Source organism: Gossypium arboreum, chromosome 10 (genome assembly GCF_025698485.1).
Source record: "Gossypium arboreum isolate Shixiya-1 chromosome 10, ASM2569848v2, whole genome shotgun sequence".
NCBI lineage: Eukaryota > Viridiplantae > Streptophyta > Magnoliopsida > Malvales > Malvaceae > Gossypium > Gossypium arboreum.
The window spans coordinates 112,825,063-112,847,105 of NC_069079.1; the positions used below are offsets into that span (position 1 = coordinate 112,825,063).

Below are 22,043 nucleotides of genomic sequence, written 5' to 3' on the forward strand. Positions count from 1 at the left end.
TTTCATCTCCCAAATCACGCAAAGCATCCATTGCATTTGAAATAGTATATTCAGAGTGAGGAAAAACAATTTCATTCACTGACTTCCTTGGACTAGCCATACTCTCACACAATTTCTCAATATGAGTAGCCAATGAATCTCTTGATGATTTTCTACTTGAACTTGATTTTTTTTCCTTTACCGTGTACAACCCCAAGTGTTTCCTTTCTTCGATTAGGAGTTTCACGAGGAGGGTTTGATGGTACCTCATTAGAAAGGATACTTTCATTCTCATTACTATTTTTATCTGAATCACCAAATCCCTCATTAGGTGTATCATCTCCCATAAGAACTCCACTTGGAAGAACACCAGACGAAGGTGCCCATGCATTCTCTCCAGTGGCTACAATGCCACCAAACATTTGCCACATTAAATCATTCAATTGTGGTTCAATTCCTTTCTTCTTAAATCCTTTAAAATCAGGATTTTCCTACATAAAAGTTTAAATGTTATACTCAGATATTTATATTTGTAAATTATTAATTTCACTAAACTTTATGCTTTAAAATAATGATAAAGTTAACACTAACCTGTATTTTTTCAGCCCACCATTCTTCGGTCGCATCGACCGTCTTTTTAGATGGACACCATCCAATACCTATAGATTCCTTAAGCAACTCCCTCCATAACCTCCATTCCTTTTTTAATGTATCCCACTTGTTTTTCAATTGAGGTTTTTCATAATTTTTTTTTGTGTTTTTGCTTGAAAAAGAGCAACGACATTTTCCCATCCTTTTGAGTTTAGATGAGTTGTTGGTCTATTACCAGCATTGACTTCATTCACGCAAAGCTCATAAAATATCAACGTCAGCTCATCATCCCAAACAACTTTTGTTGCTAAGGTACTATCTCCCTCCACAAATTTTCATGTCTTTACCATCTATTATTATTTTGATTTTAAATGTCAACCGACATAAAACCATAAATATATAATTAGATATAATAATATAGTTTCATAAAAAAATTAAGAATAACACATAACAAAAAGATGAAAACCATAAGATGAACAGTAAAGAAAAATTCTCAAAGATCCATGGTAAACAATTATGAGGATATAGAAAGGATAATTGATTATCATATGCTTCATAAAATTAAACAAACACTAATTGTACTACATAACTTGTTTTGGAAATAAATTTTAGACTTAATATATCATTTGGTACCTAAGTTTGACTTTTTTTAATGTAGCAGTACCAACTTTTTAGTATGTAATTCAAGTTTTAGGGTTAATTTGATAAAAATTAATTGCAAATATTATTAGATTTAAATTTTAATATTTTTTAATAAAATCATAACATTTCATTTCATCTTCAGATATCATATAGTGACAGAACCTGCAATGCCCTTAGAGGTCAGAACTCAATAATTCTAAGAAATTACCAGAGGAGTACATCGTGTGCTTTTTAAAACACTTAACACTGATAGGTAACTCGTGTTTAAATTTTAAGGTTTGTGTGCTTAATTAATTAAAAAGGATATGATTGCAAATTATGAAAATATTGAGGGCAGTTTTAATAGGATCGAATTGTATGTGGTTTTATTAATTAAAGTGTTTGCATGGTTATTAAACCATTTAGTTGTAATGGACGGTAGAATAATAATTTAAATGGCATTATGCATGATTTTTTTTATATGTTATTTAAGGTTATTTTGGTAAGATAATTATTATTGTAAGTATTATAAAACATAAAAATTAGAAAGCCATGTTGGATTGGTTTTATAACTTTGAGTGCTTATGTTGTAAATTAACCTTAGACAAAAGCATAGACGGTAATTTGGAGATTGTTAAGATGAAATTATTAGTGAAGATTGATTTTAAGTACTTAATTGGCAAATAACCCTTTTAATTTGATGAGTGCCGTATATGTCCATGCTATATGTGCCGGTTTAAAATCAATTAGAAAGGCTAATATAGTAAATTAGTAATAACTCAAATATTGATAAAACAAAACACAAAAATGTTATTGCTTGCATGTTCATCTTTTGGGGAGCCGAATGTTGGAGAAGAAAAGCTTTGAAATTTCGGCAATTTGAGATCAAAATTCAAGGTGAATTTCTAGTTAATTTTGTTACATTTTAGTAGTTTTGAACTCCTTGCTTAATTCTCTTCAAAACCCACTTGATAATTTTTGTTATAGTGACTAATTGATAATCTGCTATGGTTTAGAAAGCTATGGAATTTGAGTTTTTATGATAGAAATTTAGATATAAATAATAAGAACAAGAGTTTTTGATAAAATAAATTTCATAATTCTCAGCTTATTTGAAATTTTCTCGGGAAACAAACATAAAAGTATTGTAAACTAAACCAAAACACAATAAAGTTAAAAGAAAAAAAAACTTACTACCATTTCTTTCTCTCTCAGCAAACTTGAGAAAGAATACCCAGATTTCCCAATAAAAAGAAACTACTTTGTTATCAAATAATTTTTTAAGAACCCATGCCATTGATAAAGTTTGACCTTCCACTCTCTTCTCTTTTTCCTTTTGTTTTTTTTTATCTCTCTGTAATAAAAATCTTTGTTCCTTCTTAGTTTCAGATTTAAAATTTTAATAGTACTTGTTGAATATAATTTAAATTGATAAATTGTTCTAGATGTGGTATATTTGGATTACTGATTGTAAATGTGAATTGAAAGTGCTGGAGTAATGACTTTTACTAGTGTTTCGGCTTATGAAAGTTAGCATGATCAGCTTAGAAAAGCATGAACTATGCATGTGAAATGACTTTTGTTTCGGAGTAATGACTTTCATTTGTCTGCATTTACATATGCATGAAGCGAATATAGTTGAGTGGGCTCCTATCAAGAGTATTTTTGAAGCATGACAATATCAGATGTCTTTAATAATGCTGATACTACTTGATAGGATTGACTTTTGTTTTGTTCTACAGAAATGGCTTAAAATTGTTGATATGTTTTCATTTTCAGGAGGCTGATGCATAAAATAGAGTTTACTTCAGACTTCACAGGATTTAAGAAAGATGGGGCACAATGGTTGGTTGATAACACAGACATCAAACTTGTAGGTAAGATTTTACAATTTTCCTCGCAGTTACATGATTTTAAACAAGTTTCACTATTTCAAATACATACCTTGCCTGCTTCCACACTAACAAATGAAGTAGGCACCTCAGAGCCTCCAACCTGCAAGACACAAATCATAAGAACAGAATATTGAATGTTGAACTAAGCTCACTTTTTTTTCTCACATTTCATAACAAACGAACAAAGAATTTATATAATTGTAAGGTTCATTTTCTTCTCACTTTTCATAGCAAACAAACAAAGAATTTATCCCAATGCACTTCTAAAAACTCAATCCCATCAACACAACAAGGACTTGTTTTTTTTTCAGTTCCCATATATTTTTTTAATTAACCAAATTCAACTAAGTTTAGTTTTGGTGTTTAGGACTTCAAATTTAAGTCCCAAAGAAAATCAAAATAGGCTCATATGAAGAAAACAGAAATGGGAAAAGTTCATCTTGCTTTTCCTCATATTTATTAGCAAACAAACAAAGAATTATTTGTATGTACTTCCAAAAACTCAACCCCATCAAGGCCGAAGTCTATTTTCTTTTCAATTCTCCAAATTCAACTAAGCTCATTTTTTGCTGTTCAGGGTTTTAAATTTGAGTGCAATAATAACAAAATAGAAATGGTAAAAGTTCTTTTTTTAAGCTCACATTTCTCAGCAAACAGACAAAAAATTAACCAAATACACTTCTAAAACATTAAATCATTAATCTACTGCTTTAACATCAATAGTCAAAAGGACTAACAACTGCGACAAAGAAGAGTAGAAGAAGCCAAAACTAGAGATAATAAGAAATTAATGAAAATACCTCAGCCACAACCGAGAACAAAGCAAAAAAGAGGGGAGAAATCAGTGTTAAAACATTGCTAAACCAAGAACAAAGCAAAAGAAAATGGTTGTTTCGTTCTCAAAAATAATAGTAATAATAATAACAACTATGACAAAGAAGAGTAGAAGAAGCCAGAACTAGAGATAACAAGAAATTAATGAAAATACCTTCAAAAAGCAGCCACAATCAAGAACAAAGCAAAAAAGAGGGAAGAAATTAGTGTTTTACTTCTCAAATATGAAAAAGGAAATGGCTGTTCCGTTTCCAAATCTGAAAATAACTGTGGTTGCGGAAGAAATTAATTTAAGTTTTAAGGCTAAAATGGTAAAATAATAAATAAAAGTATGGGTATGTTTGTCTCAAAAAAATACCTACAATTATACTGGCTTTCACTGCAGCTGAATCCTCCAGCCTGTTTTCAGCATATCAGTGTGGCTGAAATAAGTTTTCACTGCACTGTGCTGTTGAACCAAACAGCATACCAGTGAGTTTACTATCCCTCATTGCACTACACTGGTCTTCACTGGTAAACCAAAGGAGGCTTTAGTTTGGATGGGCGGTGTGTTTACCTCCGGTGAGGTTAAAAACAGCGGTGGCGGTGAGATTAGATACTGTAGCAGTGAGATCAGAAACAATGGTAGAGTGTGTGTTTGGATTCAAATGCAGCTATAGCGGTGATGTGAGAATAAAAAAAGACTATTAAGAACATTAGATTAGAATTGATATATAATAGAAGTTTTAAATTATTTTACTTTTCTAAAATTATTAAAATATATGAATTTATAAATTCATTTAATAAAATATTAAAATTTATCTTTCAATATTTTATTATAAATATTTTAATAAATTATATAATCAATTTAAATTATTTATTAAATAAAATGATAAAATAGAAAAATAATAAATATTTGATAAAATATTTTATTATAAATATTTTAATCAATTTAAAATAATAAATAAAAGCATAGGTATTTTGTCTTTTAAAATTACCTATTGCCCTCAGTGGGTTGACTGGAGCTTTTAGCACCAGTCAAAATTTTCATATCCAGTGCAGCATGTTTGTGCACTGCAATTTATTCCAAACAGCATCCCAATGCACTGTGGTGTAGTGAGATTGATTTTTCAACACAAAATTTTTAACGCACTGTATGCGATATGAATCTAAAGGAAGCCTAAATTATAGATTGTACAAAACAAATTTTGGGGTATTTTGGGGCCAAAAGCCAACTGCTTCAAATACGGGTGTCTACCCTAGGTCAAAAATCAGCTACACCAACAAAATTATTTGTTATTTTTTTTTCTAACAAATACAATGCATGCCATCACCGAGAAAACTAGGTTCAATGTAATAATTTAGGCACCAACTCTAAAATAGTATTGTTTTTATTTTAGTTATTCTAACTTTTTGTTAATTTAATTACTTTAATTAATATAATTATTTGAATTAGTTATTATCGTTAAAAATTTTGCTAATCTACTAATAGATTGCTGTCATAAATTTTTTAACTAAAGTTAATGACCTCTCTGCAACTACTCTAATTATATTTAAAAAAAATATTTTGGACTAATTACAGAAAGGTCCTAGCTTTAGTCAAAAGTAAAAAAGATGACAAGTTAGTAATCTGTTAATGAATTAACAAAATCTTTTATAGTTTTGACCAATTAAAACAATTATCTTAATTAAAATGACTAAATTAATAAAAAATTAGAATGATCAAAATAAAAATAATATTATTTTAAAGTGACCTACGTGCTTTACCTAATAATTTATAATTCACAATTTGAGATACCTTGAAAGCAAAGGCGCAGTAGAAAGTAGAAACTGAATAACCTTTTTGAAAATAGTTTGAGTAAAATTGGAACAATTTAGGGTTTATTTCTCTCATGAGTAAATGAATTTCAAAGATAAAAAGGCAATATATATATATAAAGTGAAGAAATTTTTTAGATATTAGAATATTTCTTAATTGAAAACTTAAAATATTTTAAAAGCAAAATTAACTAAAATATTAAAAAATTTATTGAGTTATCATTATAATTTTGGTTGTGTGTGAAATATTTTTTCTAAATACTAATAAAATAAAATTAATTAGTATCATATATTTTTTAACGATGTGACCTCAACATTTATGAGTGTTGATTCTTTTAATTTTTTAAAAACTTTAAACTCGTAAAGGACTTCGACACTCTTAGTTGGCATAAATTCAGGCTTCATAACAACTTGAATCAATTATATTACGTTTGGTTTACTGTAATGGAATAGAGCTGTAATAATATTCTTGTGTTTGGTTAAATAGAATGATGTTATAATAGTATAAGGAAAAAATTGAAATGACCGAATACCCTTAGTAGAATTTTGTTAGGCAAGTGATTATTGTTATTGTTATTAAATTTTAATAAGATTATTATTAAAAATAATTTAATTATATTTTAATATAATTATTATTAAATATAATTTAATAATATTTTAATATAATTATTTTTATATTAAATTATAATTTGAAATTAAATATTTTATATTAAATTATATTAAAATATTTCAAATATTTTATTTTATATTTTCCATGTCCAAGTTTTAAAGAGCTAATCTGATTTTTTTTTTTGTTATTCAATGATGCATGGAATAACCATTATTTAGTGAGAACAAATAATAGCTATTAAGAGAAGACAAGTAATAATCATTCTATTGAATTAATATTACGTTCAACTAAACAAAAAAATAATTTACCATTTAATGAATAATGGGAAATATTATTCTATTTCCTCAAAACATAGTGTTAATGTATTCGGCTTCACATCAACCTTAAGATCATGGGTGTTGAGATCATACTCATAAATACTTCTCTCATTCTTTTATTTTTCACACAAAACCTTAAACACTTAATTCTTCTGGCTATTAAACCACTACATACAGATTCCTGCCAAATTCCTTTAAGTTAGCCCAAAATTTCAAATTTTAAAATGGCTTTACAGGGACATGTATCTTTGATTGCCACAATCAGGAAAAATTGTTGACTTTATTATTAAAATTTGGTTAGGTTGTAACAAATTAAATATTAATTCTTTTTTTACTGATTAATGATTTGAAAATTAATTTTGTGGGTTTCATCATAATATTTATTTTGATGTTTCAAACTGACGAATCATCTCACATTTAGAGAGTGCTTGTTTATATATGACATCTCAAATAAGCTACATTTAATGTGCGCAAGATTTTTTTACCATTTTAATAGAAAGATAGAGACCTAAGACCCATTCTATTCAAATTTCATAAGGCAAAGCAACAATAACATTGAAAGATGTAGCTTTACAATCCGACCTTTCAATTGATGAAACTATAGTATCAAGAGAAGTTCATCAATCTTGAGGGAGTACTCTTTGCATTGTCGGAGGTATTCTTCAAGAAGAATACTAATTTCAATGGTTGTTGGATGAAGCTAATATGGTTGAAAAACCTAATCCGCTTTCTCCCACTAGCTGCAAATGAGGTTGAGATTGATTGGCATGCTATACCTTACATGCTTTATATGATTGGAGAAATATTGATGCTAAACACGTCTAGCAATTTAGCTCATTGCATATATCTCTCACTATAAGCGATTTTCATTTGACTAGAACATACTTGGGGTTAGCAGTTGTAACGATCCTCTACAAAGCACTTTGCAAGGAACTTGGATACTTTGCAAGGAACTTGGATTGAGATAAATGAAATAAATTGTTATTATTAATTTGCTTCTGCAAGTGTTAGGTTGGTTGTGGTTGTTGTGGTTAGCTCTCATCCAAATGGTGCACTTTTCCTATTATGAGAAGGTAAAAATATAATAAAACTGTAATATTTTATGTTATAGAATGCATTACATTATAAATATTCTATAATATTACTTACATTTAATATCTGAATAAATTTAGCGATCGTTTGAATCATATCAATTATGAGAAGAACTTTACTTGGATTTGATAACAAATCGATGAACTTGCATTTGAATGGGTAAATTATTGATATATTCATATTTAATTAATATAATTACTTTCAATGATTAGAATTATATTTATATGATTGTATGCAATTTGTGTGGGTGTCGTACACTAGGATAATGTGGCTATTGTTGTAGAACAGAGTCATTTGTGGAAGGCATGCACTACATTTATATGCTTCTATACCATTGAGTGACATCACACTTATCAGGTCTTGTGACATTCGATTGGTCCAACAATTCACTTTGATGCAATATTGATTAACATGAGAAGACCACACAATATTTGCCTAATATTCATTTGCTTGTAAAAATATTCTTTGAACTCGCAAAATGTCTTGTATAAGAATGTCAAGATTATTGAACCCCAACTATATTTTTGCGTCATTTAAAAATTGATAAACAATTGGAGGTACATTTCAATCAACAAAATAGTCGGACTTATTTGACATCCGATTAGTTGGAGGATATAAGCTCTAACATGTTGGGTGAGTTGAACATGGGTTGCATTGCTTGGAAGATTCTTAACCGACTAAGGACAAACAAGGCGAAAAAACCAACAACAAAAAGTTGGTTCTGAAGAAACACATAATTAGCAGCAATACAAGACAAAGGATGAAAGAGTCAATAAAGCCAGCCTTCCAAACCAATGTGAGGAGTAGGTGGATGTCAGCAACAATATTTATGTCACTCGAACTAAGATTTTATTTATATAAGTAAGATATTTTTGTGTGAAAAGAAAAATAAATTATTTATAGGCTTTTAGATTTAGGATTTTACTAGAAGCATCTAAATGGATCATGACATCTGCTGGTGTTGATGTCCATTTAACAAAAATGTTTTCAGATTAAAATTACTTTTAATGTGTGAAATGAAAAATTTATTGATGTTGAGATTATTTTAAAATAAATTATTTTTAGGTATTAAAAGTCAACTATTTAATTGAAATCCTCTCCCATAATATCTTGAGGACTTGAAAATTTTAAATTTGAGATTATTTCCTTTTTTAGAATTAGTTTTAGTTTTTTTTCAATAAAAGGAAAAAGTTGAAATTGTACTAGAGGAAAAACTTAGGTCTTTGCAGGAAAACTCATTTATCTTTTTAATTTCTTTTATTTTTTCATTTTCTGAAATCAAATTTAAACTTTTTTCAATAAAAAGAAAAACTTGAGATTTTACAGGAATATACGAGTTTTTATAGGAAACTTGAATTTTACAGAAATATATTTTATCTTTTCGTTTCCTTTCTCCTCTTTTAAAATTAATCTTAGTTTTATTTTTCTAGTAATAAGGGAAAAACTTGAGTTTTTCTAGTGAATTATTGAAAGTTTTATAGGAAATACCAGGGTTTTTCTATAATGAATTGAGTTATGAGGAACAAACATAGGGTTTCATCTCAACAATCTGTAAAAACTTAGGGCTTTTTTTCCTTCTTTTAAAAAATAAAAGAAATTAAAAAAGAAATAAATGATTAAAATGAAAATTTATTAAAGTTGGGTGACTAAAATAAGTGTACAATAATATTGAACCATGTGACTAAAATGAGAATAGTTTTTAACAATAGTGCTTAAAATGAAAATAATTTTTGACTGTGGTGCCTAAAATAGAATTTTTATTTTTCGGTCCTCAAAATGAAAACTTGTGAACTTTTAAGGGATCAATTGTGCAGTTTAACCTTTTAGAATGGGAACCATAACACGTTTTGATACTGCCAAACACCCTCTATCATATGTATTTCAACTGTTACCAATTTTTAATATTCAAATTTCAATAATCAGATAGAGAAGAAAGAAAATACTTTTGTTTCCGCTTTGCTCGTCAATTCCGTGGTAGATCTGGGACACTGCAATTTGGTTTCAGAGAGGGAAAACTTTAAGCAAAATTCGAACTTTGTGATTTTCTTTTTCATTCTGGGTACAAAGTTAAAAACTGACAAAACGGTGTTGATCGCAATTCATGGAGAATTCGAGTAACCCTGATGGTGAAGACACAAGAAATCAGACAATACCTTCCACTTCTTCAACATCCTCCTCCGATGATTACCGTTTGTTTGATCGTCAAGGTTCTCTTCACCAGTTTCTAGGTGGTGGTAAAGGTAAAAAAAGTGTTTTTTTTAACAATAAAAAGACCCATCTTTTATTTTATTCATCCGTTTTCACCTGTATCTTTTCCCCCTGTTTTGAATGAAATCAAAATAATTTCTTTAGTCAATTGGTGATTCTTGGGTTTCGTTGATATTTTATGACAATTGAAATCTTGCTCGACAATTTTCTTTTTTGGTTACTTCCGCTTTGGGAATATCTCATTATTTATAGTAGTTACTCGTTTGTGCATACTGCCTAGGCAAAATGATATGCAACTCTCACAATCTGATTAGGTTTTTTTTTTTCCCCTCTTTATTACTGCTTTATTTTGTTTTGGTATGCGTTCCAATAAATAGCCAAATCCCATATCTGGAATAAACTATTTGCTTGAAGTTAGTTTGAAAAATAGAAGTTATGATGCCAAGGAGGAAAGTTCTTGATTGGTGCCTTGAAATTTTTGACATGCATCAAATTGATGCATGCAAATCTTGATTATGCACTGAATTCTTGCATGCAACCTTTATTTCACTCTACTTATCTACTTGATTTGTGGATTGATATATATAGAAGCCGAAATGAGTTTTCCCTGGTGGGGTACATTCTTGGAGTCCAAGTTTCCTTCTACCTGTGCTCATTTAATATTTATCTTGAATCTTTAGTTATTCTGTTTTATATGTGAAAGTTTGTGGCTTCTAACAGTTCTCCAGCAACATTCTTCCAATATAATTACTATTACTAATTAGTGTGATGTTGGGGAAATCCTGTTGTGTAGTATGATATTATTTCTGTAAGATTATCTTGATGTCTTGTCACCCTTATAATACTATTGCATTGTTTTATGTTATATATGAACTAATTTTGCTTCTCAATGTTTCTAGCGGCTGATATACTCTTGTGGAAGCGGTGGAGTGTTTCTCTCGGTGTCATTGTTGTTGCTTCTGTTGCTTGGCTCATATTTGAGTGGTCTGGATTACCATTCTTATCTATTTGTTCAGATGTCTTGCTGATATTAATTATAATTTTGTTTGTCCATTCCAACTATGCTGCTTACAGAGATAGGTATTACCAACATTTCCTTTTTATGTGTTGATTTCCTTTTGAATACTGAAGCAGTTTTGACAATGACGTCGATATATTATTTAAGCAGACAACCACAATCATTACCAGAGCTTGAATTGTCAGAGGAAATGGTTAACAACGCTGCAGCGTCATTTCGTGTTAAAATCAATAACGTGCTTCTTATGGCTCATGATATAACTCTTGGCAAAGATTTTCGGCTTTTTTTCAAGGTCAGTTAGATCAGTTGTATTTAAACTAAATGTTCTGTGCTGCAACATACACAGGCACAAACAGATAAAGAATCAATGTTAAAATAGAATTGTATGTCTTGTTAGTGGAATTATGATTAAGTTGATATGTGACTTTTTTTACTATTATTACTAAAAATAGTCGTTAGAATGAAGGGTGTGGGAAGTAAGAGTAGTGGTTTTGCTCGTTCTGTTTACCTTCCAGTTAACTCCACAGACTCCTCCTTTTGGGGGCAAAAATCTCTTAATTCTAGGGATTTTGGAGTTGAGTATTTTCCCGCATTTTAATAAATAAATCAATTAAGAATATGTAGTCTTCATTTCCCTCTATTGTCTTCTCTCAACAAAGGTTGATCAAGGGCATTTTCCAACTTAAAATCTTACTTCAAACTTGAAAACCCTGTCTCGCTCTTCCAGCAAGCACTCTTCTATTCGTTCTGACCTTTTTGTGTTTATTGCCAAGATGTTGTGTTAATAGTTTGCTTCAGGCCTCTATTTTTTTCATGTCATATGGAGCTTCATGGTGTTTGTATAATGTCCTGGGTTCTACTCCACTTTTGCAATATCACCAGACCTGTTCCAGTCTGCCAGCTTCTGCCATTCATTTATTGGGGCACGGGCTGGGAAGGCTGTTGCTTAACGAAATTTTCTAACCTGTAGTTGATTTGGCAGGTTGTGACTTGTCTGTGGCTCTTGTCTGCTATTGGTAGCTATTGCTCTTTCTTCACGCTTGCCTATATTGGTAAGCATGTTAATCTGTCAACTGAATGCATATTCATTTTTGTTTTAATTCATGGATATGATTAATTATTGTCATTTTTATTATTGGTTTGATGGATATAATGTTAAATGCAACTATCTTAGTTGTTTAGCCACAATCTCATTTGGTTTATTTCTGGTAAACAACTATGCATTTGGTTCATTAAAGATTCTTGTCACAAGCTCTCTAGGACCTAGGGATATTAAGCATATCTGTGCATTTTTATGCCAATCAATTGTCAAATGCAGGCATTTTGCTAATGAACTTTCTTTGCTTATTTACTCATTTGAATATAATGTTTTTGTCATTTGCGATGGCAGGAACCATCTTATCGGTTACTCTTCTTGCCTTCTACAGCAAATACGAAGAGCCTGTCAATAAATACTGTGGAATGATCCAGCGAAAGTTTTCCCAGCAGTACAAGATAGTAGATGATAGTGTGACGAACAGAATACCCCGCAGTTTTTCAAAAGATAAAGACACCTAATTCTCACAGTTTACGTAGAGCTTATGAGTAAACATGCTTTACTCTTTTCATTACTGATGCAAAGTTGTCAAGTTGCAACGTCTGCTAAATGCTTCCACATTAGAGTGGAAAAGAAAAAAGATGGTTAAGGGATTTCTGCAGACATGATATTCCTGGAGTTTCCTTAGGACTCATTTCTTGATATCGATTCTCGAAGAACCTCTATGGTCTGCTTGGAGCTTTCTGTATTTGTTGGGTTTGTAGAATTAGTTAGTAGTAGTTCGGTTGAGCCGATTTATCAATAACAGCTGGTAATGACTGTCTTCCTTCTTAAGAGAACAGCACATTGGTTGATGCTTTGTGGATGTAATATTACACTTGATAAATTCGAAAGCATGCAACTGTCTGCTTTGTTTATGTCTTTCAGTGATGTCTTACTTGTAAAAAAAATTGTCTGAGGTTGGTTACTGTGCTCGGCCTCCTCAAGTCTTATCTGGTTACTTAATGTCCCTCTAGAAATGCTGCTAAATCTTCATTTTAGTTTATTGAGCTAATTAGTAGTAAGCATTATGCATATTATCCACAAATGAAGATCCAGAGGTGGTCAAAATTGTGATGAAAATCAAAGAAACTTGAATTTATGTGAGCATTTTCTCCTGTATTCTGTTCATAACTTAGCAATCGAAAAACAGGGAGTAGCAAAGACATCAGCACATTCAAGTTGAGACATATATATAACAAGTGCTTCATGTGTTCCATTTTTACCGCAGATTTTTAGGATTTATAAAAGTTTAACTGATTAGAGGTAATTGTACTTTCAAAACAACTGTTGAAACCATAGCAGGTAGACAGCATGAACGTTGAAGCATGGATGCCTCAAATTTGCCAAATACTGTGGATCCTAGCAAACCAACTGAATGCAATTCTCTCATAGTTAAATTTAATACACACACTTTTGAAGTTTCTGAATCCTTAAGGATGAAGGCAGGACAAGTTAATTCTGGCTGCTTTGATGCATTGAAGCTTGGAGCAATTCCTTTGCCTTGTTCAACCAAACATTATACAGTTGATCCGAGAACAAAACAAAGTGTACCTGTGAATTTCAAGGGAGGACCAACAATTTTCTAATGAAGCTTTATCCCAAAAAAAAAAAAAAAAAAAAAAAGAATAAGCATTGAAAAGGAGGATAAGGATGGATATCCAGTGGAACAATTATGAATTAAGATGAATCTGACATGAGTTGCCATGCACTATTACGACATAGTAAGGCTTCAACTGATGATGCTGATATTTAAGCAAGATTCAAATTAACAACAATATTATCTACATGGAAGATGGGGTCATGGTAATATTGATCTTTATTGAATTTCAACTTACAAGCCTATATGTACATCTATCATCTGGACAAGGATGTTTAGGATCATCGATCTATCAATCAACAATCTTGGACTGCAAGAATCTGAAGCCAAAAAGGAGAAAAAAAAAAAAACCTCTTTAATGCCATCTGCAAAGTTTTTGACAGTAGATATAGCAATTGTTGCAGCTTCTTCAAAAGGATACCTGAAAAATTTTCAGAGAGGTAAATAAGACATTAAATACTAACTGATCACATCATTCAACATCCATACTCATAACAAGTTTTCATTATTTAGATGAATATACATGTGTATATGCGTGTGATTTTGTAGAAAAGAATGATCATATTCTCCCATGCATGAACATTGAATAATACACTAAAAAATAGCAGATACGAGTCCATGTGATAGATCCATTGAGAAGCATGCAACAAAGATACACATAAGTTATTCAAATACACCAGTAAAGAAAAAACCACTGGTAGTTCCTAATACTAAAACATTTCTTACCCGTATACACCACAAGATATGGCAGTAAAAGCAATGTATTCAATGTTGTTCTCTTTAGCCACACTCAAGCAGTTTCTGCAACCAATTTGGTAATATTCAAGAGAATATAAATGATAAAAAAGTTAGCAATTAATATATAAGAATCATCTTGTATATTGATGGCATACTTGTATGCACTTGTCAAGGAGGCTTTGGGGTCTTTATGAGAATCATAAATAGGTCCAACAGTGTGAATTACATGAGATGCAGGCAGTTTAAAACCTCTGCAAAACACATCAATATGTTATTATATATAATATGTGTTTATATAAAACTAGAAAGAAGGATAACTTACGGGGTAATCCTTGCTTCTCCAGTGGGACGACGAACATCAGGTTCATTCTGGGACTTTATAGCATGCTTCAACGAGTTCTGGTCCAGCTGCTCTATGTATAGCTGGTATCATTGTATTAATATTGGTCATTGGAGCTTCAATGACATTATATTAATTCTTGTATGAAAATTCAATAGGGAGAAGGCCAAGAGTAAGTAACTTATGTTGGCCATAGTTAAATAAAATGTGAAGATGGTCGTTAAGTCGGATTTCAAATTTATCTAATTAGACCGAATGAACCAATCCTCCGTTCTCCCTATGTTTATTGTATATTTATTATACCTCCATCAGCCCCACCACCTCCAAGCATTCTTTCATTTGCTGGATTTACCTGTACAAGCTTATAAATCATCACAAGCCACAAGTATACATAAATTCCCTAAAACTTGAATTCTTCTAATTCAATTGTTTAGTTCAAGTTTCAAGCATAACACATACACTTATATGTATCAATAATATCTACTTGATGAGAATGAAATAATTAAGCAACGATATATACACACCACACTTTCTTCTTTAATGGATTATACAAAGTTTAATATAATTGCAAAGAATATAAATTGGGGCACCTTTGCCCCATGATCTCACTAATCACTACCAATACTTCCCACCCCCAAAACGTATATATTTGCCATTAAATTATGAGGAAAAAAGAAACCCTCTGTTGCACAATAGAAAATTTGAAGAAAAAAGAAAGAAAGATTAATGACTTACAATAGCATCGGAGGAGCCATTAAGGAACCAGAGAGTGATGTCACCCTTCTGGATTTTAAGTACAGTGGTTTCGGACAACTTGAAGATATTACCAACTTCTTCTCCTTCTTTGCCACCAGTTGCCGATGCCATCCTTGAAAATCCTACCACCTCAAATTAGACACGGTTTAAATAAAAATTTAGGAAAGGCATAATGAATTTTTTGGCCCTCCAACTTTACAAAAAATTCATTTTAGCCCCCAATTTATCTTTTCACTTGTTTTTTAATCCTTATACTTGTATTTTTTGTGAAATCACCACAAAATAGATGAAAAAATTATGACATGTCAGAATTTAATTTTTATCCTTGCCTCATCCAACAAAATCATTAATTTTTTCATTAATAATAAGTAGATCAAATTGAAAACGTGTGATTTTTATCCTTGTCCCATCCAACAAAATCATTCACATCAGTAACAAAAAGAGGCTTATAAGATGCAATGCATGAAACCACAGGTGGCGGTAACATATCTTTTATCAGCTCCCAGTTCCAATCTCTACTCGGTAAAACCATTTCCATAACAGGAACATGTTCAATGGGTATAATTTCGGGTTGTGTACAGACATTAATTAGAGGACCCCATTCCTTCACTCAAGTATCTCTCCGAAAATCACCGTTTAAACACTTCCCAACATTCCATACGACTAGGAGTGTGCAAATTTCGGGTAAAACTGAATTAATTTGGTTAACTGACCGAATTAGGTTAATCGGTTAGTTAACCGAATTAATTCGGTCGGGGGTTGGTTAATAATTTTTTGGAAGTTCGATTAACGGTTAATTCGGTTCGAAATCGATCGGTTAACTGAATTAACCGAATTTAATAAATAAAATTATAATATATAAGTATTCGGTCTGTTCGGTTAATTTTTTGGAAATATAAATTAATCGGTCGGTTAAGTCGATTAATTTTTGATATGTTTTATACTTGTTTTAACCAAAAATAAAAAATATATATAAATTTCGGTTAATTCGGTTAACAGACAGAATTAACCGAAAAAAGTTCAGTTCGGTTAATTTTTTTTGAAAAAATTTCAGTTCGGTTAACGGTTAAGAGTTTAAAAGGGTCGGTTAATTCGGTTAATAGTAATTCGGGTCGGTTAACCGATTGAACACCCCTACATACGACACTTTCCCGTACTTTGCTCTAGATCCTACAAATACCCTTCCAAAATTGAGAAGCATTACCCACCAGTAAGACAATAGGCGCCTTGCCCTTCCACTTATATTTCAAACCAAGAACCTGAACCCATAATTGCTCAGGCTTTCTGATAAGATTTTAACCAATCTTCATAAGGAATGCATCATTTTGACAATCAATTTTCTTGAACCCAAGACCACCATTTTTTGTTTTTGCATATGTCTTCCCATTTGACAAGGTTTATCCCTTTCTTCTCATCATTGTGCCCCCAAAGAAAATTCTGAATAATTTTTTCCATCTTAGAACATACTCCTTTTGAAATGACTATCAATTGCATGACATACATGGGTAGAGACGTTAAAACTGACTTCGCTAAAGTAATTCTTCCAACTAGAGAGAGCAACTTAACTTTCCACCCAACTATTCTTTTCCTCATATTATCCACCATAAAATAACAAGTATCTTTAGTCACTCTCTGATGTAGAAGTGGGACACCTAGATACTTACCAAAATTATCTACATGTGAATAACCAAGGCCACAACTAATGCTCCTTTTCAAGTCATTATGAACATTTTTAGAGGAAAAAAATTCTTTTTTGCGCATTGACTCGATGCCTAGAACTACCGCAAAAACTTTCAATCACCTTTTTCATAATCAACATCTGATCAAAGGATGCCTCACTAAATAATACTAAGTCATCAACAAAGAATAGATGAGAGATACTAGGTCCATTTCTTGAGAGTTTTATAGATTTCCACACCCTTTCTTGACTTCAACATTAATACTTTGAGCCAAACGCTCCATACAAAGAACAAATAGGTAAGGTGGTAATGGGTCACATTTTCTAATTCCTCGAGGAGAAGTAAACATATCAGACGGATTCTCGTTCCAGATAACCCACATTGAAGATGAACAAACACAGTGCATGATAAGTTGTTTCATGGTACCTGGAATTTTGATATCCGATAAAGTATCCTCAATGAAGTCTCAATCAAGTCTGTCATAGGCTTAAACTTGCATTTTTTGTGAAATCACCACAAAATGGATGGAAAAGTTATGACATGGTACACACGTAGATTGTCACGTGAATGACATGTAAGCATCGTGACAAGCCACGTATATGCTATATCATCAAAGTTAACAAATGTTAACCTTTTTTTTATTAATTTTAAAATAATTTGACAAAAAAAAATTCAAAAATAAAAATATAAATGAAGATCCAAAAGGACTTTTAAAAAAAAATTGAAAGGCTAAAAAAAAATGATTATTCCTAAAAAGAAAAAGCTTGGGACTTGGGAGAGGGAGAGTAGGATGCTTTGAGCTTTAAGATATATTTTCTTATGGGACAACCGACTCTCGAGTTATACGAGGAAACACCCTTGACAACTTTAATCTTAAAAAAGATTATCATACAAGAAGAAGCAGTTCCCATCAAATTGGTTGGAGTTTATATATTAAAAATTGAATAAATCCTAAATTAAAATCTAAAATAATTAAATTGAATTTATTGATTAGATAACGAATGAAAATAAATATTAAGCAAGATGATGAATGATGAATTCAAAATTTGAAGGTGGTAATGAATAATTAGGCACGTTCTTCAAAAAAATAATTGCAATTAATATTTTGTTTTGGCTTTTCTTTTTTCATAACGTCTTAAGAAGTTGTTTTATCAACCAAATGAAAATTTATACAACATTAAACGTGAATTGTGGTACTTATTTTATTTTATTAAATGTATTTAAATCATTTGCTTTCTTTTTCTCAAGCTTCTAAGATGTTTTAGTTCATCCGGTTATCTTTGGTCTACCTATGAATTCAACAACAATTTGAAAGGTTGATCTATTCGGGAATTTCTAGATCTATGCTTATTTTCAACTCTTCGAAGTATTTCGTTGTTTACTACGTTTTTCCTTATCTCTGGGTGCCTAGATATCTATAGTAAACCTTTCCTCTACTGAATTAAGGTGTACTAACAGTATAGTATTTGTTTAATTTTATAAAGCCAATCTTGATTATATATTAAAACCAATGGGCCATAGGTTTTGAGAATCCATTTAACTTAAATTAATTGTAAGTTTTATATTTGGTTATTTATTTGTTTGAGTAATTAGGTTTATTTTGAAGTTGAGCTGTTGTTGTGGGTTTTATATGGGTATTGGGGTTTTCTAACGTTGGATATTGAGTATTTGTTTTATTTTGGGCTCGGTTTGGATATGGGTTTTGTGTTTAATAATTAAAACTTTACTCAATTTAAAATATTAAAATTGATTGAACTGAAAAATTGATTTATTTGGATTATTTTAATTCAATTCTTTTCTATTTAATTGGTTTATGAATTTTTTGCTCACCACTAAAACATTACTTATGGGAACTTGAATAAGAAATTATGTCTCTTTCCAATAAAAATAACCCCCAACATTCGAAACTCAAAAATCTAAAGAATATTTAACAACACTATTCGCCTGCTCCCTTAAAGTTGTCCAAAGTAACCGAGGAACATGAACTATTGAATCAAAGTTATCATATTAGTTTGTTGGCATTTTGCGGCCTTAGTATAGCGATTTTGTCATTATGTTTGTAAATTTTTTGAACATATATGCTAAATAAAATTTTATGGTTGAATAATTATCTTTGCATGTTTAACTTCAATGATTTTTGCACGAATAAACAAATATTGACTCATTAATTACCTAAGGATTAACTATTATTAAGTTGCATCATAAGGATAAATTATGATGCAGGAAGGCAACTTATAGTAGTAGGAAATCTAAATTATCCGTAGTCTAAGGGATCAAAATGAGCAATTGATCTGAGGGACTATTTTATTACCTATTAAGTCTAATTGGGAAGATACTTTATTTTGGGTATTGGAGCAGATGGCTCCTAGAATATAGAGACATGGCCTAAGTTGAATTGATCTTGGATCTACTCACTTGTGACGTTGATACATATGTGGACGGGGTAAAATTTATTAACTTAAATTCACCGAACCTACAGTTTTTCAAGTCTAGAAGATTAATCAATTTGCGGCGAGTTTTTAGATGGAATCCAAAAGGTTTAACATAATTGAAAGGTATTAATAAGTTTGCAAGAGTCTAAATTGTGAAGAGCGTAGCCCAAACAAACAATAATTGAAGACCAAGCCCATTTAAAGTTTATTCGGATCACTTGAAGACTTAATTGTTCTATTTTTGGTCTAATCTATCAAAGACCCAATTAGGAATTTTATTTTGAAGCCCATGTTGATTTGTTTTCTTGCAAATTTGGTCTATGCACAACTCTTACAAAGCTAGCCAAATTAACTTAGGCTTCCTGTGGATACAATTGATTCCCCGTTTCAATGCGTTTAGATCACCTTTTGAAATCAATCGCACTGATATTGGTGTTTGGATTTTTACCTGTCTACCACGTTGGAGTCTTCTCATCGTGCCGCAATATCAGTGGCACCACTAGAGGTTTTACATGTAGTGAAAATTTGCAACTCCTTTTGAAAGATGGAAAGTACCATTTCATCCATGCTTTTTACTTTTTCTTTTATCCTTTTATATCTTATTTTTTAATTTAAAATTTTCAAATAATATTATTAATATTAAATTTAATATTTTTTTTATAATTAAAAAATTCAAATTATTTATTATTTTAACTTTTCATATTTTGATGTAAAGGCTTTCAATATTTTTATTTATTATTTATTATATATAATATCTAATCTAATGTCTTTAATAGTCATTTTCTATTCTCACCTCATCGCTATAGCTGCATTTGAATATAAACATACACCTTACCGCTGTTTCTAATCTTACAGCTATAATATCCAATCTCATCGTTACAGTAACTAATCTTACTGCCACTATTATTTTTAACTTCACCGGAGGTAAACGCACTGCCAATCCAAACTAAGCTTTAGTCTTTTCTTTTCTCTTTTAAGTTTTTTAGGAAGAAAGAGTCACCTTTTTTAACCGCTCGCATTTTTAAGCTAGTTTTTAGGGATTTTTTTTCTTAGCCATCCACATTTTCTAGGCAAGTTTTTAGGGATTTGTTACTTTTTTTAAACTCCTTTCTTGTATAAAAAGGTGTCGCCACCCACCATAAAGGGACCCAACTTCGATTTGAATAAAAGTGCTCTTTGAGTTATTCTCCTTTGCAAGAAATATTTTCTTGTTTCTTTTAAAATAATTTTCAACTCAATCTTCTTTGAGATTGTTGGTGAGAGTTCCTCACCTTTCGATTTGCCAAGTTATCTAGGTTAAGGAGTCGATTACAGTAATTAGTGGAGTTTATTAAGGCTTGTTCTTCAAGGGGTTCCATTAGATATCTTTCTCCCTTGATCTCTTTATCGTAAGTTTTTTTTTTATCATTCTTTCATCTTCCATCTATCTTTATTTATTCTTTATTATTATTATTTTGGAATTGTTCCAATCTTATTTATCTTTTAATTTCAGATTTGGCCTCATCCTTTTGGAAAACAAGTTTCAACTTTTCTCCTTCAAACTTCCCTCACACATTGACAAAAAGATTTGACCTAAAGTTTATCATTCTCCTCTTCCATACTATGTGTGCGCACCATTTAAGAAAGATCCAAGCTGAAACAAAATGAATTAGAAATAATGAAAATAAAGAGAAAAATAAATATTATGGTGGGAAGGAAAGAATATTGAATGGAAGAAAATGAAAATAAGATGGATGATGGAAAAATTGTCCTCCTTGAAGAACAAAACTTCAATAAAAACTGTTGGTAACGCAAAAGAATATTTCCAGTTGCGAAAAATCCTCTGATTGTTGTAGAAAATATTTGCAGAATATTTTCAATTAAGGAAAATCCTCTACTATTTTTGGAAACTGAAAATGTTATTTTACCATTTTGTCGTTCAGAAAATTGTATAAATAGGAGGTCATTTTCCTTATTTTTCATAAAATAGAACAAGAGAAAAGTAGTTTCTCTCCGTTCTCTAAATTCTGGTGTTTTGTGAAATGACATAAGAGAGAGATTCTGTCTAGGAGATCAGGTTTTAAGCGGGACCGTTTGTGACCCTTCTAATATTTCCCGGGAATTGAACCTAGTGTGGTCTCACTAATTTTTTCCAGTTTATTTTCCGATCAGATTTCCAATCAACTGTTTTTGTTATTCGGTTTCCATTCTTTTAAGAAGATCAATGTCCATTGTGTTTCACATTTTTTATTCGAGTGTACGAATATTGAAGTACTGTGTTAACCTTGGGAGGCAACGTCCACTACACGATTACACCGACCAGGGCGAATTTGCTTATAAGGCAGTGGTTCTTCCACGACACATCTCTGGACAAATTTACTTATACATTGTTTTTTCCCTTTCTCCTGAAAACGCGTCTTTTTTCACTGCCACATTTGGACGTGTTTTCCTTTCAACGGTAACTTTTCAAATGGCTACGAGG

At 31.0% G+C, this 22,043-nt stretch overlaps 1 protein-coding gene, 1 long non-coding RNA gene and 1 pseudogene across 4 annotated transcripts; 1 reads left to right on the forward strand and 2 right to left on the reverse strand.

Annotated features, from left to right (window-relative positions):
* Positions 1–575: 575 nt before the first annotated feature.
* LOC128281755 (uncharacterized) lies at positions 576–4,455 on the reverse strand. Its single transcript, XR_008272018.1, has 3 exons — positions 4,075–4,455; positions 3,136–3,186; positions 576–920 (listed from the first exon to the last, which is right to left on the reverse strand). It is a non-coding gene; the product is annotated as an uncharacterized LOC128281755 (long non-coding RNA).
* LOC108489273 (reticulon-like protein B16) lies at positions 1,946–13,027 on the forward strand. Of its 3 annotated transcripts, XM_017793689.2 has the most exons (6): positions 1,946–2,088; positions 2,971–3,068; positions 10,844–11,024; positions 11,113–11,254; positions 11,945–12,014; positions 12,353–13,027. In XM_017793689.2, the coding sequence occupies exons 2-6, from the start codon at positions 2,978–2,980 to the stop codon at positions 12,517–12,519; spliced, it is 651 nt and encodes a 216-aa protein (XP_017649178.1). In that variant the 5' UTR covers positions 1,946–2,088; positions 2,971–2,977; the 3' UTR covers positions 12,520–13,027. The 3 variants fall into 3 exon arrangements, with proteins under 3 accessions (XP_017649178.1, XP_017649177.1, XP_052875839.1); XM_017793688.2 differs by lacking the exons at positions 1,946–2,088; positions 2,971–3,068 and adding an exon at positions 9,598–9,976; XM_053019879.1 differs by lacking the exons at positions 1,946–2,088; positions 2,971–3,068 and adding an exon at positions 9,598–9,976 and having other exon boundaries at positions 12,390–13,027.
* Positions 13,028–13,256: 229 nt separating this feature from the next.
* Positions 13,257–15,625, reverse strand: LOC108487664 (uncharacterized; annotated as a pseudogene).
* Between the last annotated feature and the right edge of the window lie 6,418 nt (positions 15,626–22,043).

Bases quoted from the DNA above. Each gene is read 5' to 3' on its own strand.
- LOC108489273 (XM_017793688.2), top strand. From the start codon at position 9,838: ATGGAGAATTCGAGTAACCCTGATGGTGAAGACACAAGAAATCAGACA. The intron at 9,977-10,843 runs GTAAAAAAAGTG...CAATGTTTCTAG, and splicing joins GTTTCTAGGTGGTGGTAAAG to CGGCTGATATACTCTTGTGG. The intron at 11,025-11,112 runs GTATTACCAACA...TTATTTAAGCAG, and splicing joins TATGCTGCTTACAGAGATAG to ACAACCACAATCATTACCAG.